This window comes from Megalobrama amblycephala, linkage group LG6, assembly GCF_018812025.1.
Source record: "Megalobrama amblycephala isolate DHTTF-2021 linkage group LG6, ASM1881202v1, whole genome shotgun sequence".
NCBI lineage: Eukaryota > Metazoa > Chordata > Actinopteri > Cypriniformes > Xenocyprididae > Megalobrama > Megalobrama amblycephala.
In genome coordinates, this window is record NC_063049.1 from 32,763,538 (window position 1) to 32,779,400 (window position 15,863).

At 38.3% G+C, this 15,863-nt stretch overlaps 1 protein-coding gene across 4 annotated transcripts; it reads right to left on the reverse strand.

The window, feature by feature from the left end:
• Positions 1-440: 440 nt before the first annotated feature.
• Positions 441-12,960, reverse strand: etv5a (ETS variant transcription factor 5a). 4 transcript variants are annotated; one of them, XM_048194121.1, is made up of 13 exons: positions 12,782-12,960; positions 10,889-11,021; positions 10,687-10,780; positions 10,427-10,474; positions 10,019-10,069; positions 7,575-7,698; positions 7,200-7,484; positions 5,852-6,138; positions 4,010-4,069; positions 3,827-3,895; positions 3,422-3,591; positions 2,362-2,469; positions 441-2,237 (listed from the first exon to the last, which is right to left on the reverse strand). In XM_048194121.1, the coding sequence occupies exons 2-13, from the start codon at positions 10,934-10,936 to the stop codon at positions 2,007-2,009; spliced, it is 1,575 nt and encodes a 524-aa protein (XP_048050078.1). In that variant the 5' UTR covers positions 10,937-11,021; positions 12,782-12,960; the 3' UTR covers positions 441-2,006. The 4 variants fall into 4 exon arrangements, with proteins under 4 accessions (XP_048050078.1, XP_048050079.1, XP_048050080.1 ...); XM_048194122.1 differs by having other exon boundaries at positions 10,687-10,777; positions 12,782-12,958; XM_048194123.1 differs by having other exon boundaries at positions 2,368-2,469; positions 12,782-12,953.
• Positions 12,961-15,863: the final 2,903 nt, after the last annotated feature.

The window sequence follows — 15,863 nt, forward strand, 5'->3', positions numbered from 1 at the left end:
TTTTTAACAAAAAGAAAAAAGAAGGAAAAATGCTATAGTGTAGATGCATGGTGTTGTGCAAACATAAATGGGTTTGGATGAATAATTGAGGCTGTGGATGTTTTGACATAAGTGCAAGATATAGTATCACACATGCTACACACCCATCCATACAAAGTTATTAAATAATCATAGATGGGAGGCCTACGGCATGACCATATGAGCAGACACACATTAGCTAACCATCTAAAGTCCTGATGAAAGGACAGCGCAGCCCCTGGGACAGCAAAAGGCCTTTAACTGAATAGAGGCTGATCGATACAGAATAGTGTTTCATATTCACTGCTAAAAAGCAACAGCCCATCACCTAAAATGGGCTTTATATTTCTCACACACACACACGCACCACATTAAATTCTTAACTAGAGAGATGTGGCAGAAGAAAAAGCAGAACACAGGAGTGCAAGTGAAGCAGAATGAACAGTTTATTGTACCCAGTACAGATTATAAACTCAGCAGTGTAAGGTACACATTGTGAGGGGACAAGGTTAAGCCTGTACAAGTGCAGACAACCCTTCTGTGGTGGATGTTTGAGACAAGCCCCTCATATGAGAAAACGGTTATTTTATAAGCTGCACCTCTCATTTAAAGGCACTGTTCTCGAACCCACCAGGAAAGGGTGTCCGGTAACCACTGGTGTGCAGTCACTGCAACACAGGGATCCATTTAAAACATACATAGAGTATCTGTTACAGGCAGAACTATACAGCTTATACAATCAAATCAAATAAATGCAGACTTTGCAAAAATATATAAGTTCATCTTTTGAAAAAAAGAAAAAAAGAAAGAAAAGGAGAGAGAGAGAGAGAGAGAGAGAGAGAGAGAGAGAGAGAATACAAATGCAGAGAACTCCACAATTTCTTCTTTGTCCAGCATAAAGCGATATGTTAGTGGACAGCTGATCATTGAATACGTCATGCAAAAGGTAGCAGTGGTCTTTTGTCAACTTGAGATTGGCAATGAGTAGCTGACCAGGAAAATGTATTTTTCTTGTACCTTATTGCATGCAAGGCCCTGCTTTCCTGGTGCATTAAAATATAGAATGATGCCAAAAAATAATGTAAGAGGCTAAATGGTGTTGACCTTTACTTACACTAAAGCATGAAGAAATTGTGACTAGTGCATCCCTTTTGAAAGTGAGAAAATAATATGAACTCTAATTAAAAATTTGGCTTTTTGGGGAGTGGAAAATTAAATAGCAACAGGCATACAGAAATACATTTAAAATGGGTTAACAGTCTTGTGAAGTTGACTAAATATACTTAAGAGTGCCTCTGGTTTAACTTCACATCAACAACCCCTGGGTTAACCAGCATGAAAACGAAACTTTTTTATAAAACTAACACTTGACAAAAGGATTCAGAACAAAACCAAAGGTACAAAAAGAACATGTTCAGTATTCCTCAGCATAATTAAAGCTGTCCACATTTAGTTCAACAAAAAGTGTATAAAAGCCAGCTTTCTAAAGATTCTAAAGAAACATATGGGTCATTTTTTTCTCCTTGCAAAATAAAGCCCTTTTGACTTCTTGTCTACATTGTTTGGAGGTAAAACAAAATAAATTCAGACCAAAAAGGCAACTATTAAATAGTGCTGCATTTAAGGGTTATTCTGTGAGGATGTCTCTTAATAATTTGTTACCAATTTTTCTTTTTTTAAAAAAAGCAGATTGTCAAAAACAGAATTGCTACAATTCTCGCAGTGAGATCTGTCAGTCTTTCGGCGCCGGTCGGCTCCAGCTCAACCTCTTCATCTCTGCGGCAGTGACCGTTTGCCACGAGGAGGGTTTAAGCGTGGGAAACCAGCTTTCCTCACCTCCTTGACACCTTCTCGAGAAATGGTGGCTCGCAGATTTCTCCTCGTTCTTTTCTTAATGATTGGGAGGGTTAATCTGGAAGTGGGCAACAGTTCAAAAGGAGTCGAGGCAAGAGGGACAAACGTGTTTCAGTCAGGTCAACGGTTCAGGCTCAGTACACATAACCGTCAGGGAAAGGCATCCCAGCGACACACTGCTCGCCACCATCTACCAAGTACGAAGCCCCCTCGTCATAGTGCGCCAACGGAAGAGTGTCGTCGTCCGCTCCGGGCAAGCTGTCGGGGTCTGCTTTAAGGTTGGGCCTCTGGTTGTCCGGGAAGGCCATGGAGAAGAGAGCCTCGGGATCACACACAAATTTGTACACGTACCTCTCGCCAGCAACCTGAAGAGAAAAAAGGAGGCATTAGAAAAAAGAAAAGAGGAAAAAAAAAAAAATCTTGGAAAATTGGTGCAACTATCTATTGTCATTATGAGTAGAGCAAAGAGTAAAAGAAACGTGAACCTGCCTTTACCTTCTGCATGATTCCCTTCTCATAATAGTAACGAAGTGAGCGACTCAGCTTGTCGTAATTCATGGCCGGTCTGTTCTTTTGGATGCCCCAGCGTCGTGCCACCTGAAAAGGCAGATGAGGATTATTTCATTAGCGATGCTTTATTTAGTTGCCATATTAATTTAGTTAGCAATTTAATATGCACAACCAAAATTGGAATAAACGCAAAAAAACGTTTATGAATAAAGCAGCATCACTTCCAGGGAAACTGACATTAAAAAAAAAAAAAAAAAAAAAAAAAAAAAAAAAAATCACTTGGAAAACCACTGTGGCTTTTTTATGTCATAAATTACATGTGATTTGAGAGGTCAAACGCTCTGACAAAATTTATTCGGTAATTGTGTTTTCATTAATGAAATTCACCACTGACAAGATGGGCTTTTAATAAAACTTGGCTGTGTATGCAGTAGAAAGGCAGAAATTGTTTTGGGCAGGAATACAAAAATGCATTACACTGTAAAAAATGACTTTTTTCATAAATAAAATGATGACTATGCTTTAAAGGAAAATACAATTTTAGTCTATCTACTTCAAAGTTTCACGTTTAATTCAATGTTACTTGCCATCTCTTTGCAAATTGTTACATTTCCTTGCAATTTCCAAGTGAGAATTGTTTCAAAAGTACACTGATTTTTTTTTTTCCCCCAGTGTACAATCTGTAGTTTTATTAAAAGCCCTGGAGCTGTCAAATAAACCAGAAGATCTGGGCGCAGGTAAGAAAAAGAGAGAATTAACATTGTTCATTTACATATACTACCAACATCATAATTCAAACCTGATTGAAAATCAACAAACTTGTCCTTTAACGAATATAATACACCTCAATCGAGAAGTTTTATTTTCATCTTAATGCGTTTCTAGCATTCAGTGTTTAGCATTTTTTTGTGTGATATCCCAAAATTCACACAAAAATACATGTATAGATACCCAACTACCAAAAGCGAGAACATACAAGGCTATTGTAAATAGTGTGTGTGCTTGAAAGAAACTAAAAATATTGAATTTAGGTGCTGACCTCCTCTGGCTCAATAAGTTTGAACTCCATTCCACGTCCTGTCCAGGCAATGAAATGACCGTTGGCAGGATCATCCAGAAGCGTAACCAGAAACTGCCAAAGCTGGAGGGAGCCGCGACGTTGGTAAGGTGGGCCGTCACGATACACAGAGGGCTCTTGCTTTACCTTCCCTGTCAGAAACAAGAATTACGAGGATTAGAGTCTGCCGCATGAGCAAGCAGACGAGAAATTCCAACACAAATGCTGCTAATGTGGACGCAGTGTTCATTTCGCACCGCCATACTAGAAGGGGGTGCCTAGGTGAATCTGAACAATAAAGACTGAACATTTGAAAACAACTGAGATAGCTTGACCATTAACTTGTCTTCCATTTAAAGCTATACATAACCCGTGGTGAAATCTTACCTTCAAGTCTCTCGGGAACCACGCAGGTGTCGTCAAAATACAACTGCTGATCTCTGTCAAATGAGAAGTCTACAGGCAGAGGGAAAAAGAGACACTGTGTGTAAGATTAACAAAGAATAAGATGATTTTAGCAAGCTAAAGCTGCAGTGAGGTAATATACACTTTAATGGCAAGGTCACTTACTCTCATGGTTTTGGTAGAAGCTTGCTGCTCTCCCAAATGAAGACTGACACTTAGGCACTTCTGAAAAACAGCATGAAAAATGGGCCCATTAAAAAAGAGAAATTACCAATCATAAATAAGTCAAGTTAATAAAAATAAAAAAAATATATAATAATAATAATAATAATAAATATATTATATACATATACACATATACACACACACACACACACACACACACAAATAAAAAGATAAAATAAAATATATTTGTTAATAAATCCCAGGGTTCCCAGGGTTATTATGGTTGACTAAAAACACGGTTTTAAAATAATGTTTTAATAATATTTAATTTCTCTCAACGTTTATTTTATTTCAGCTTCCAAGTTTCCAAAGCAACATTTTCATTTTCATTTAATTTAACTTTTAAACTACAATAAACTGAAATGAAAAGACAAAAACAACATAAATATAAAATACAATAGTATGACCTCAATGGTACTAAAATAACACGGTCTGCTCCTTAATTCTAATATAGAAATAGAGATTTAAAGAGTGACATTTGGCATTTGAACAGAGGTTTTGAGGGAGCTCTGAAAAGGTAACACAATGAAAAAAATAGCGATTCAGATGGAACAGCTGGGCCGTGAATGTCCAGTCTCACGCATCTGGTAGTGCTGGCTAAGCTCATATCAACACACTAAAGAAACACGCAGCATTAGCAATGAGTCCACTGAGTCACCTAATAAGATTAGCCACCGTGTCGAGATACTGGACCATGACAATCAAGTTTTATCTGTCCTTGTGTGTCCCGGTGATTCGGCAGGCCACTCCGCCCCTTTGCTGTCTTACTTTGAGTATGTGATCCTCATTGATTGCATCAGATGCATCATCTGTCAGGCTGCTGTACAGATGAAAAGACTTAGTTCAGCCGCCCCCATGCAAATGTAATACGTGACGTACACATTTATAAGAAGGATGGTAAGAGGATTTGGAATTACATCACTAACCTGAAAACATAAACCTAGAGGGATAGTATAACGCTAGAAGAATGTACTAGACTGAATGTATGGATCACAAACAGGAAGATGAGCTAAACTGAGGGGTTTTGGACAATAGGATGCATAAGTTAACTCTATAATGAGACAGGACAAAAACAAAAAATCCTGAGTTGGATTACCCAACAGGCCTCAGATATGATCTCTTAATGCAACATTTTAAAGCTTGTTTCAGTGCTTAGGACTAAATAACCTTTTTTTATTATTATTATTTATTAATAGGGCTGTCATTTTATTGAAAATGTTCATATTCATTTGCTACAGCTTAATTTATTAATAAAATTAATCTAAATAAATTTCATATTGATATTTCCTGATATAATAAAATGTATAAAATTATATTTTTATTACAGAATTTGCAAACAGGTCAAGGGCTAATCACACTAAATTACCATGTTAAATTTTACGGCCCTGGGAAAAGTAAAAAAAAAAAATACTATGGTAGTCAATGGGGGGGCGAGATCTGCTTGGTTACAAACATTCTTCCAAATATCTTCCTTTGTGTTCAGCAGAACAAAGAAATTTATACAGGTTTGGAACAACTTGAGGCAGAGTAAATGACAATTTTTGAATGAACCATCCTTTTAAGAAATGTCTAAGGACGTGGAGCACAGCCTTCTCTCTTCTTTGAACGCAAAGGTTCAAGGTGTGCAAGTGTTCGTATACACCTGACTAAACAACGCTAAATGTCACAGGCTCGTGCAAGCACACAAAACACATTCCATGCCCTCATCCAGACAGCTCTCATGAAGCCCAGCCAGATTGTGAACACCCAAAAACTATTTCTAAGAAATGGGACAGTCCTCACCAGAGTCAAAGCAGAAGTCTCGTGGCTCTTGCTTGATGGCCATCGGGTGGAAGGCAGCCTGGGATGGACCCATGTTGGGAACACCTTGCTCAGTGTAGCGGGGGTCTAGAAGCTCCTGTTTGAAGCCCTGAGCAGGCACAGGAACCAGAGGTTCTGACATTTGGCGATGGTAAGGTGGTCTTCCATCTCTTGGTGAAGTGCTGGGGACCTGTGGCATGAAGTTGGGTCTTCCTTGGGTGTCAGAAGGTGGAAACGGAAGGCAAGGCTCTGAAAGCTGCCGCTGAAACCTGCAACATAATGGCAACATTAAAAAAAAAAACCAGCAACAAATCTGGACTAAATGACGAAGCACTTCAAGTTAAATCCAAGCAGCTGCTTATGATTCAAGGAAGTCATAAACAAACAGCATGTAAAAATATAAATATTTTGGTCATGTGACAGGATAAATAAAGGAGCAGCTTAGCATTAGCACTACTGTTCTGCTACTGGCTGTAAATGATGTGCCACACATTCTCTGGTAAGCTCCCAGGAATTCGGCTACAGGTGGCAGGACAGGATGCCAGCCAATCTATTCCCACGGGGGTCATATTATTATGCCACCCCAGCTGTGATGTACACCACATTTTTTGACATCAAAGTGAGCATTGCTGAAAGGGCATCTGCCATTAATGTAATGTAATATAATGTAATATTAATTAATTTTTTGTGGGGCAGGAACAAATTAATTATTTTCTTCAGCAAGAATGTATTAAATTACGGAAACTTGTTTCCACCACTAAATAAAAAAAATAAAAAGGTAATTGCGACCTCAGATTCTGACTTTTTTCCCCTAACAATTGCGAGATATATACTCAGAATTGCGCGTTATAAACAATTGCGAGATATAAACTCACAATTCTCGTCTTTATATCTCGCAATTCAGAGAAAAAAAGTCTGAATTGCAAGATAAAAAGGTCACAATTATACAGTTTTTATTTTTTTATTTGGTGGTGAAAACAAGCTTCCATATTAAATTGATTAAAAGTGACAGTAAGGACATTTATAATGTTACAAAAGATTTCTGTTTCAAAATATATTAAAATAGAAAAGTATTTTTTACAATATTACCATTTTTACTGTATTTTTCATAAAATCTTTGAGAGCGTAAAAGACTTTTTTCATCTTAAAAAAAATTTTACCAACCCCAATCTTTCCAACAATAATATAACATACCATTGTAAATGTATACTATTTTGTATACTGTAGTGATAATTGTAGATTACTTTTTTTCCCTTCATACTAACAGTAAATAGAATACACATGTTCACTTAAGTTCAAATTACAGTCCTAAAACCATGCAGAGACTGACCTAGGTTCATTGTTGAAGTGATGGTCATGGTTTAGGGGTGGACAGGGCACTGCAAAAGGTGGGCTCTGGCTGTGGTGAGTGAGCGTCGTCTGGCTGGGTGAGGTCTTGGTCATTGAAGGCTGCCCACGAAGGAGACGCTGCCCTAATGTTGTGTTGGAGATGGGGGGAGGAGTCTGTTCATGCAGGGGATGTGTCCCCAGAGTGTTGGCAGAGCCACATGGCGAAACGGGCGTTGAGGGAGGAGTCAATGGCTTAAACCCAGCTGTGGGCTTCCTTTCATAGGCACTGTATTGAGGAAAATGAGGACAGTTAGTCATCACACTCATGTTGACAAGAAGGTCTTGATGATGCTGAGATGGATATAAAAGAAAGTACCTGTAGCTGTAAAGGCACTTCTCTCCATACGGCATGGGACTTCTATCCTGGCTACAGGGGGAGAGCTCTTTGGAGGGACTCAGTTCCCGTTTGATCTTTGCCGGTGGCGGACCATGAAACATCACTGTGGGAGAAAAAAAGCAGAAGGAGATGTTTCTAATTGAACACATCAACAAAAGTGTAGTGAAACGCTTCAGAAGGAGATTCTTCTCCACCATTAAACCCCCATATTTCATGGGTAATGACAATCGACTGAAGCATAAAAGCACTTCGTTCTGCCCATCAGTATCATGGTGCAGAACAACACGTGCAATCAAAGCGCTCCCCTCTGATTTCCATCATAGCAGAGTCAATACTCATGAATCAGTGTGGTCGTAATTCAATGATTGTGAATGATTTTCCTCCCGCACTGTAACCATTAGCCCCTGGATCTCTGCATCAAGCTCTCATATCCGGCGCCACATAATGGCCAACGCAACTGGATCCACACGAGTCGAGCCAGATAAATCACCCAGACTGTGCTGGGCTCAAGAGGCACTCAGTAGACACGTGAAAGCTCAAACGCATGCGTTAAAGGGTTAGTTCACCCAAAAATGTTCAGTGTGCTCTATATGCATGTACATTGATCATATGTGAATAAAAGCCTAAATTAAATCTGTTCATCATATAAAAAAGTGACTGTGTAGCTTCAACATACTCTGATTAAAAAAAACTTGATTCACATGGATTACTTTCACGATTTCTTTATGAACTTTTTGAAGCATCAAAGTCTATAGATATAAAAGACTGTTCACTCCTATTAGTAATGAATGGGAGAAACTGCAACGCGCAATATGGCGGAATACATCCCTCCTTCTAAGTAATAGAGCCAATCGCTGATTGATAAAGTCCTTGCATTGGCAGCTGCCAATAGAAGCTCCGGTTCCCATAGAAACCTGAGACTCACGCATAGGACTGCACATGCGTATTGGCTCATCTAGCCTGAAAAATAAGCTTTTTTAATGCTATTTGAGTATAAGAAACATTTATGAGACATTTCATGTCAGATTTTGTTGCTGATTTGAAATATGTTATTTAATTGTGAGTTTGCTAAGCAGTTTATGAGATTTCAGGATTCCCCCATTCAAATAGATTATTGGATGCCCGAAATAGCTGCCCAGAGGCGTTGCAAATATGGTGCCAAGTGAACAGACTTTCCTTGAAAGGGACTTTGGAAGTTTTTGTGGAATGGATTTTCATTAAAAACATCTTCATTTGTCTTTCGAAGATAAACAAAAGTCTTATGGGTTTGACATGAGGGCAAGAAAATGACATTTCATTTTTGGGTGAACTAAAAGGATGCACTCTTCTACATAAACTCTTCAAGTGAGAAGATTTTCTGCTCTGTGGCCATTGGGGTTATTACAAGAGAAGAGGCCACTCCCACTGATATGGTACTGGGAATGTGTAGGAGGGCATGGGGTGCCATGTGACATCCAGATGACCCATTGATACTGAAAAGTCTAAGAAAAGCTTGCACATAAAGAAACCCATGGCGCACATTCAAAAAGTGCCTGCTTTTATAAACCACATGCCACAAACGTTCATAACAATCTTCTGCTTTTCAGTAACGCCACGCTGACATGCAAAACTGGACCGAAACGCATGCCCTGGTACACACCCTGTCTCCCAGCCTCAACATCAGACGAAAACAAAAACAAACTTCTGTGACAAAAAGGGGGGAAAATAACATAAAATGCTCCGCAGAGCATTCCTCAAGTATTTCCTTTGGCTTTGATTCCTGTGGCCAGGCTCTAACAAATTGGGTGCGTTTGGACTGAGAACCCTCAATGAAATGAGTTTCAGTAGCTGTGGATTCAATGGGTTTAGGTAGGCTGTGAGGGGAAGCCTTTTCCTCTCACCCTTCCCGTTGGAATCCGGTCCATTCCAGAGGCTGAACGGAGTGCATGAAAGTGTGAAATCTGATTATGAGCTTGGATCATGTGATGCTGATACCAATCGGCTGATTTGACTGAAAAAATAGGTAGTTCTCGCGGAGAGGATTCAGGCAGGAATGAAAAGAGGAAAGACCATTTAGGTCCTAATAAATCAAAGCACTATTGGGTTGAGTGTTATGCTACTGACCAAGTTAATAAATGAATCGATTTCTTTAAAAATTAATGCATGCTAAAATATCTAATATAAACAATACAATGAGCTGCGTTTGTGAGACTGACTGTTGGCATCTTCAACTAATCAAATCAACAAGAATGTCTGGCCACTCTGCACCATCCTTAGTCTAAGATCTCCTTTGTTTACCATGAAACTTTGGCTTTAAATTTGAGCAAGAGATGAATAATAAATAGCTCCAAGAGTTCAGCCTCTGCCGTTTTCCCTAGCCATTTCTGGACTGCATCCAAAGTACACTGCCAAGGAGAATAAATAATACATCTCAAGGTACTCACAGCTCTCCGACTGGAAATCTGGGACAAACTGTTCGTCATCGGGCACCTGAGCTGTGGAGAGAGATTGGAGAGCATGAAGGAGTTGCAAACAATACTCCCCGCTGATAAACAATTTGCAGATCAATGTCATTTTGTCAGACAACATTTATCTGTATTTTTTCCATTCCTCTAAAAATGAACAGCCACCTTAGTGCCAACTTTTTGGACACTGCCGCAAGGCTGGTGCAACAGACCAAATTAAATGCTAGCGTGTCATGAAAAATAAACAAGAGCTGGGACGAAGTGTATCACTTAGAAAAGATATATTCCACATGCATATATTATAAGAAATGTTCATGAGTCTGAAATATAAATGTCAGCTGCATGACAAAGCACAAATGACATGTATGAAAATAAAATGTTACAAACCTTCTGCGATCCAGATCTCCTGCAGCTGGCTGAGGTCCTGGAAAAGTTCTGCGGATGACAGGCAAACACAAGACAGTCAGAGAGCATGAAACCCCACTATGATCCAAGTATTTGATAAATGAAAGGCAGCCTTCAACAATCACAGCATCGATCAAACTACTTTGAGCACAAATACTTCTGCTCGCTCACTGTTAATGTATCTCAATAATCAGATCCATCTGCTAAACATGCATTAGTCATGTTCATTAGGTTGAAATTACCCTCTGTGTCCTGAGCGAGTTCAGTCTCCACTAATTTTCTTTTTCTGTCATTAACTGGTCGGCTATATGGTTCGTCCACTTGCAATGACTTCTGCAGTGAAAAAACACTTTGGTCAGTGTTGACTAATTTAATGTTGAAAAAGAAAAACGCAATTAGAAATACCAGCTTCATGCAACTACAAGAAAGCAGATATATACTTACATTAGCTGGGACCATAAATGGTACTTGCTGGTCATAAAATCCGTCCATGTCACCTGGGTCTTCAAGGAGGCTCCCAGAAAAGGGTCTTCGCTTAAAAGCGATGGTTATATTGACCTCTTGGGGTCTGTTTTCTCTAAAGAAAAAAAAAAAATAATAGATTAATCATGCAATAAATCTACTGGACAGTCAAGTGTGTCCCACATCAAAACACCAAGCCCTGCAAACAGGCTGACAAAACCCTCAGATCCATCTGATCCAGTGTATTCATCCTCCCCCTTCTCTCTCTGTTACCCATCACAACATCCCTCCTGACAGAGCGTATGTGTAAAGACAGAGAGAGAGAGAGAGAGAGAGAGAGAGAGAGATAGCTGCATAATGCAATCTGCAGTAGAGATGAATGTAAACCTTACATAAGCAAAGCCAACCATCTGTGCCCGTAATTAGACTATGAAAAGAGTGATGAGCATATTAAGATAAGCTGAGGAAAATGGAAACCATACATTTCATGACACATTGATATTCCACTTATATAACTAGTCCATGAATAAACATTGAAAAACTAAATTGTTTGCCAAGCATCTATTCTGAGGACACTGGATACTAACTTACTGGATCAACGGGACGCTTGGAAGGGGCGACTGTGAGGACTATGCCAACTTTTCTTGTTATGCTTCACCAAAAAACAGCAACCCTTTCTTACTAAATACTAATTTATTATAATAATAACCACATATATAACTAGATGTAATTAAAACATTCATTTAAAGTATTAAGCATACATGCATATATTAAAAGAGTATTCACAACAATATTTTGTTTAATGCATTTGTATTATTTTTTATTATGCCAACCTTTCCTGTGATGCTCTCCAACAAAACAACAATTGTTTAATACTTTGAATGGGATATTATATTATATTATATTATATTATATTATATTATATTATATTATATTATATTATATTATATTCACAATGAGTAACAACAATACTTTTTCTACAATTATTATAGAAATATATTTCACCTTAATAGATGAGAAATTATGAAACGCTAACTGAAATATATATTTATATATATATATATATATATAAATAACTATTATCTGCTACCATGAGAGACAATAATAAACATACGGAAAACTTTAAGCGTTCAGTCATAAGTAACTTACAGTTTACATACACAACGAAACAGCTTGCACTTTTATCCGCTCGCTAAACTTAAAACAGCACCTTTGTTATTCCAAAAAGGCATTTAAAAAAGAAAAATAAATAAGTAGAAATAACTCAAAAACAGGAAATGATATGACTCGCAACGTAAATCATCATAAAACAATCATTTAAAATCTCTCTCTGTTTTTTATTTTAGAGTAAAGACAGTTTTCGAATACTTTACACATTTTGTGTATTATTAAGAGGGGAAGCCGTAAAAAAATACCCTTAAATTAAGTGCTTAAAGTAAATATAAAATTGAGCAGGGGTGAGGACCTCATCCTACTGAGCCCCCTGACGGCCTCTTGTTTTTCTCAATGAAGTGAAACTCGATCCGTGAGGGGGGAAAGAACGAGACCTCCATTCACAAAACCATACACTGTTCAGGCTGCACCGACCTCACCTATAAATGTCTGGTTAGTGCACTAATGCTGCCCATACAAGCTTCTGTAACAACTGCAACTGCGCAAAATATGATAGGAAAAACTTCATGCATTAAAATGGTTGCCAAAGTGTATAAGCCCTCTCTTGGAGAAAATGGCGTTCGCTTTCCCCCAAGGCGAGATAGCTGTATTTGCCGTTGCAAGCCCACGATTAAACTTACGCGCTGCGGAGAAACAACCGCTTTCATACAGATTTATCAGTGCACGCTGTGTAAATATTTGAGGAATGAGAGTCAAACTCACCCTATAAATGACGTGCCTCTCGCAATGGACTCAAAAAACACGGTTTCAGATTGTAATCCCAAAAGGATGCCGTCCGCTCGCTCTGATCAATAGATGCGCTCTCTCCAGCACTCAAAACTTGAATGAGGTTTTGTAAATGGACTGCTCGGTTTTCCCTTGGGCTCGAGAGGCATTTAGCTCTTGAAGCCTATTGGCTCCGAGCGCACGTCATTCATATTTTTAAACCAATGGTTTGCGAGAATGACTTGGAATATGTATTAGGCGCTGAACGACCAATCCAAGCCCCGTCTGTCCTATTTTTATGAATGGCTGAGTTTCATTCACTTTCAAGATTTTTCCTTGCACGTTTCCAGAGGCTCTTAAAGGGCCAGAGACCAAGAAAAAGAATCGCCAGCAAAACACATCAAAAGTTGGAGGACAATTTACTAAAAGCAATGCAATTGAGTTGTAGGCTACACAAACAAAATGAGGTAAACAAATTCAACAATCAATGGTTATTTATTTTATGTCTCAATAAACTTTCAGAGTATAAAACACTGAATAATTTGCCATGGGTTCCCTGTGGAATTTCCTATAGGATTTTAGAATAGTACTTTTCAGTTCACCCATGAAAATGAAAATTATGTCATTAATTACTCACCCTCATGTCGTTCCACACCCGTAAGACCTTCGTTCATCTTCGGAACGCAAATTAAGATATTTTTGTTGAAATCCGATGGCTCAGTGAGGCCTGCATAGCCAGCAATGACATTTCCTCTCTCAAGATCCATAAATGTACTAAAAACATATTTAAATCAGTTCATGTGAGTACAGTGGTTTAGTATTAATATTATAAAGCGACGAGAATATTTTTGGTTCGGCAAAAAAACAAAATAACGACTTATTTAGTGATGGCCGATTTCTAAACACTGCTTCAGGAAGCTTCGGAGTTTTATGAATCTTTTGTGTCGAATCAGCGGTTTGGAGCGCCAAAGTCACGTGATTTCAGCAGTTTGGCGGTTTGATACGCGATCCGAATCATGATTCGACACACTGATTCATAACGCTCCGATGCTTCCTGAAGCAGTGTTTTGAAATCGGCCATCACTAAATAAGTCGTTACTTTGTTTTTTTGCCGCACCAAAAATATTCTCGTTGCTTTATAATATTAATATTGAACCACTGTAATCACATTAACTGATTTAAATATGTTTTTAGTACATTAATGGATCTTGAGAGAGGAAGTGTCCATTGCTGGCTATGCAGGCCTCACTGAGCCATCGGATTTTATCAAAAATATCTTAATTTGTGTTCTGAAGAAGAACGAAGGTCTTACAGGTGTGGAACGACATGAGGGTGAATAATTAATGACAGAATTTTCATTTTAGGGTGAACTAACCCTTTAACATAAGAGACTTAGGCCTACATGTCTTGTTCTACAAAATAAATAATCAAAAACTGAACTAACATTTTAAAATTAAAAAAAAAGAAAGTCAGATACTTAGATTTAATAATAATAATAATAATATAGAATACTGACAATAAATTTATGATTAAAACAAAAGTTATTCTAATTTATATTGTTGAATAAACGTGACAGTCCCTTCAAGTAGTTAACCAAACACATTACTTTACTCAAAGTAAAACAGAGTAATTATTATTTTTATTATTTATTATCCGCTACAGTGGTATCACAATGAACTGCGCAATCTTGTGATGTGCAAGGGATTTACAATGTATTATTGTGGTCAAGGCCAGATGTCCTAGAATCTATATTTAACAAAGCGGTTTCCGTGAAAAAGAGAGGGAGATAAATTCATGCGTCAAGTGTGAGGAGGATAATCTTTAAAATCCTTCTGGCTTTCACAGGAGGACAATGATAGCACGAAAGAGATGTGCAGTATGCAGTTACTGGTGTCATTGTTTCTCCTTCTTGATGCTGGCCTTTTTTAGCACTGCCGAGCTGTCAGTGTCTCCTTTTTATAGCACCTTTCACTAATGTGGTGGGAGGTGCGAAGGGGGTGGCCAAGAAGAGCATATTGTATTTATTCTGCTTCCTAAATACACAGGCATCAGTGGCACAGCAGCACACTTCTCTCTTTGATACGTTACATTTTTAAGGGAGAAATATTAAAGCGATCCGCTATCACTCACTGTGCAGTACGGCTCTGCTCATCAGAAGGGCTTATTTGTGCCCATGACTCGGTCAGTGGGACAGTTCTGGCAGCCTGCCCTTCTCTGGAAATGTGGGCTAATCCATGGAAGGAGATGTACCGCACATGACAAGTGTGACAGACAGAGCGGCAAATCTGATCCCTACACCTGTGTCACATGTAACACAAAAAAAATCGAAAAGTTTAAACCTTAATCTTGTATGTAACCCATGTAATATGATTGGCGAGTTCTGAATGAAGGAATGCATTCCACTTTATTAACTGTCTGTGTCAAGCAGATTTTACTGCTTGACACAGACAGTTAATAAAGTGGAATGAAGGATAACACAGCCTCAGGGCACTGGTGCTCTCCCAAAGAGAGACATGATGGGACTTGATGACTATTAATAGTTCATGGAGAGATAATTCCTGCCTCATTATCTCCGCACATCCAAGAAGCGTAGGCTTCGTCCCAGCTCACAGCTTCTTGTTGTGTCATCTGCATTTTTCTCCTAACAGGGCTGTATTTACAAGCACAGAGGCCACAGGGCTGCCTGACAAAAACAAACAGTCATATACAGCCTCACAGGGCATCCATCTGATACTGTAAAAGGCATTGCAAGTGTTGTGATATTACACCTGAATTATCCATGTACATTTAGATATTATTTTCCCATTGATAATCTCTCAAATCTATTTCCCCTTGATTTCATTAAAACAAAAAAACTACTTACAATGGAAGCAAATTTTTAGAGGATTTAAAAGTAGAAATGTGGTGCTTATACTTTTATAAAAGCACTTACATTCATTTTTATGGACTTTTTAGAGTTTATGGCAAAGTTACCTAGTAAAAAAACTATACCAAATACATTTATTTCAAAATAAGTATACTTCAAATCCATAAACATTTATTGACATATCACTTAAAGGTGCTAAAGAGGATGTTTTGT